The 3,961-nt window shown below is 35.6% G+C and overlaps 1 protein-coding gene across 1 annotated transcript in view; it reads right to left on the reverse strand.

The window, feature by feature from the left end:
- Nucleotides 1-1,276: 1,276 nt before the first annotated feature.
- The window catches only part of ATR (ataxia telangiectasia and Rad3 related), a 161,723-nt gene continuing 159,038 nt past the window's right edge, over nucleotides 1,277-3,961 (reverse strand). Inside the window, exon 47 of the mRNA XM_006895105.1 lies at nucleotides 1,277-1,450. Within this exon, the coding sequence (XP_006895167.1) occupies nucleotides 1,277-1,450 (174 nt within the window). The remainder of the gene's footprint in view (nucleotides 1,451-3,961) is intronic.

Here is a 3,961-nt window from a genome sequence, read left to right on the forward strand (position 1 = left end):
CTGTGCTGTGCACCAAGCACCGAGCAGCCCACGGACTGCCAAAAGAACAAGTTGTCTTGCAGAATGTCAACCAGGGTGCTCCTTGGAGGCAAGAATAGTGCAATGTCCTTTGGTCTCACATACTTTGGCATGTGGTCAGGAGGTGCCAATTCTTGGAAAAGGCCATCATGCCGAGGAAGACCCTCAACAGGACAGAATGGCAGTGACTACCACGGTGGGCTTGGGCGTGTAAGAGAGGGTGGGGCCACAGCAGAAAACAAGGTTCAGATCTGTCCTTCACAGGGTCACTGGACATCCATGTCGGCTGGACGGCATGCAGGAAGAAGGGAATTCATGTGAAAGTCTTTGTTCTAAATTTTACTTTTTCATGTATTTGAATGTAATAATCTCAAATAGCTTGTACTGATTCATTATTTTAAATCTTCAAAAATAATCATTTAGGGGAGCTCTGGTGGCCTAGTGGCAAGGAGCTGCAACTACAATCCCAGAGGCGCACGGTTGGAATCCACCAGATGCTCTGCCGGGGAAGGAGGGACAATCTCCTCCTGTACCAGTCAGATCTGATTTGACAGTACATTCACACAAAAATAATAAAATTTTTTTAAAAAAAATAACCATTTAAACTTTTCATCTTTAAAAAGCTTTCAAAATGTTAAGTATTTCCTAACATAACAACTAGACTCTGCATTTGCATTACATCTTCAGTAATGACAGCATTTAAAAATATTTAATTTTCACATTCTTGTTTCTCTTTTGTAACTTTCACCATCATACCTCCATCTATATGTATTAAAAAATTCTGTTAAATGAACTTAATATGCCATTTATGTTTAAATAAATGGTCAGTTCCTGTAGGGCACTTCTGTGCACAGTCTAGCACATAGCTTTGCCCACAATACTTACTCAATATCAACTTTTTATTGTTCAAATGAGTCCTTATGGTAACTAACATTTTTAACAGGAAATCAATGAACTTTCTGAAACAAAATTTAAGCTGGCTTATTTCTTAAAAATACATACTGGACCAAAAGAAAAATGATGTTCTGTTTCTCCAGTTAAAACAAAACACAATGAATTAAGAAAACTATTTATTTAACAATCAATCATATTATTTAAAACATTATTAACAAGGAGAAAAAGTACTAACTAGCTGCTCTGAGAGCATACTGTATTTTGGATCTTTTTAGATACAACCAGATTACTGTCAAATGACAACCAGATTACTGTCAAATGCAATCACTTTAATTACTAACACATTCTTTGAAAACACTGAATTTCACATGTAAGGGGTCCAGCCAAGGTACATTTGGCAAAGTAAGTTTTCATCAGTAGCTTCTTGTATCAGATAATGCACATGTCCTTCAATAGATAACGGCAGCCCTGTCACTCGATTCCGGGTCTTGATGACACCTTGTAATCGCTGCTCAATGTCAAGAACGTGAGTCTTGGCCTGAAATGAATAGAAAATGGTTAGGGCTAAGAACCCAGTAACATCTAGAGGTTGGCAATATGGAATTATTGTCTCTTTTGTTTTGTAAGAAATGTTAATGCATTTCCTGCTCAACTCTTTTTGTAAGAAAAAAAATATATAAAAAGAAAGAAGATACAAAGTAACAATAACTGTGAGACAGGCAATAGCAACTGTTTAGGCATTTTCCAGGATTATGTAAAATAACCAGGAAATTTGTTCTAGAGTGAAGGAATAAATTCTAAGAAGGAATTTTTTTAAAATTAATAACACAACCATAATCAATCACTACAACATAGCCATTCTGGGCAAACATAGACTTTTTCTCATTTCAAGTTTAAGGTAATAGTCTACTATCTGTTTTGCTCATTTAATATTATAAATTTCTTGAATATAATTTTTTACCACACTGACCAGAAAATGTGTGGGTTAGCATAGCACATAGGTAACACTTCTTTTAGCTGGCTGGCTATTTTTAATGGGCCTTGCTTCTTTCCATCACTAACAGGTTGTTTTATATCCTGAAGGTCAGTGGGAATGTAACAACACTCTCTTTCTGGACATACTCCCATCTTTAAAACTTCTTGCTGCAGGTGGGTATAACTCTGGAAATGTTATGAACTGCTCTTTATCAGGAAGTTGTAGAGTAAAAGCAGAATTGGAAAGAGATGATGATGCAATACAGTAACTAAAAAAGAAGTTCTCTCCAGGTTATATTTCAAAGAAACTTGTTTCTGTCTTGTACTGTTTATTTTTTGTGATTAAATAATAAAATGTAATACAGAACCAAAATGCATGGGATTTCAAGCAAAGTTTTCTCCTAATCTCCTTGGAAAACTGGCCAAACCATTTTAGAATATTCTCCTTGAAAGTTGCCAAAGCACTTTTGTAATCTCTCTTCATTTGCTTCACTCCATTTTTACTGTATACTGCACTTTTTATTAAAGGTTGAAATTATTTATATTTAGAAAATCCCCACAACTGGATAAATACATAGTTTTTACAAGTTTATGTGCAAAACTTGAAATAGTTTCTCTTGATTTAATCATATTCTCTGTGCACTGAGAGTGCTTCTGAATGGCTGCAAAGATCATTACATATACATAAAGCCTTACATAATCAAAGCTTTCTGTTGTATTTGCTTTTTGGCTAAAATAAAAACATAGCTTAAAATGTGACATGACCTGGAGGAAACACCTACTTCAGAAAGGTTTAAAGTTTGGTGTTGGACCTATTATGCAAGCTCCTAACATAATTTTTTTTTTATTTTATTCTTTCCTTTTTGTTGTCATTACATAAAATTAGTTCTGAACGTCGCAAAGTCCTGAGATGCAGCCAGATCTCGTCGAAGTAAAGAGTCTTCAATTTTTTATGAGCTTACTCACCAGCTGCCTCATCCCTGTAACGTCTGCTCACATCTTGAGAAAGCTTCTGTTATGAGGCTTACTATCAGCTACTTGTGTGTGAGGAAACTTCCAGATGCTGGAAAGTTGTTGTTTGTTTTTTAACAAGGACTTACTAGACCTTTAGTGAAAGGTTTTATCCAAGACGGCCTGGACATCCGACCCCTTTGCACCATTTCATTTCCTCTATTCCCTTGAGTTGATCTGCTGCAGCACCGAAAGGAAACACAGTCGCCTTAGAGGGGCTGTGAACAGACCCTCTGGAGGGGGTAAAAGAGCAAGGACCTTGAGGTACTGTACTACATGATCAACACAACCACCGTTTATTGTGCTTTTAATTGTAGATAAATGCCATTATTCATGGTTTCATGTTTTATTTGGTAGAACATCAGGCTCCCAGACGATCTGTGATAGTTAATTGAATAAACTTTCTTACAGGTTCATAGGTCTTATATGGAACTGAATTTCTAAAATCAGTTCGTTGATGTTCTCTGAGTGTAAAATAGTATGGTCAAAATTGCCTGCTTTGTTAAAGACAAGAAAATTTGCCAAAGCCATTATAAGAAAATGCAAGTTTCTTCTAGATTACTACTGATTTCATAATATGAATTGTGCCAAATCATTTTTAGATGATTACAACTTTGTTAAATAAACAAGCTTTTTAAACAGTAGATGCAGTTAATTAATTTAATTGTGATGATAATTTTTTTACTCATAAAAAATTTAAACCAAAATCCATTTTTGAAGTGTACAGAACTTAAACATTAAAACAGGTATTCTATTAATAGCAAAGATACTAGAATACCTAATATTTAGATAATGTTAGCTCATGCAAATGAGAGTTTTAAGTAAGCTACTTGTAATTCTATACATTTATCTCTTAATCAAGAAAACGTATCAGAATATAAAAGTGATAGCTGTTGTTGTTGTTATGTGCCGTCTAGTCGCTTGCGACTCATAGCAACCAACCCATGTACAATAGTCCTAAACTCTGCATTGTCCTGTGCCAATGGCACCGTCTCTGACACACCCATCCCAATTACCCCAGTCACTGAATCAATCCACCTCATAGAGGGCCTTCCCCTCCTGC

The sequence above is a fragment of the Elephantulus edwardii genome, unplaced genomic scaffold (genome assembly GCF_000299155.1).
Source record: "Elephantulus edwardii isolate Elephantulus edwardi_28Jun2011 unplaced genomic scaffold, EleEdw1.0 scaffold00158, whole genome shotgun sequence".
Lineage (NCBI taxonomy): Eukaryota > Metazoa > Chordata > Mammalia > Macroscelidea > Macroscelididae > Elephantulus > Elephantulus edwardii.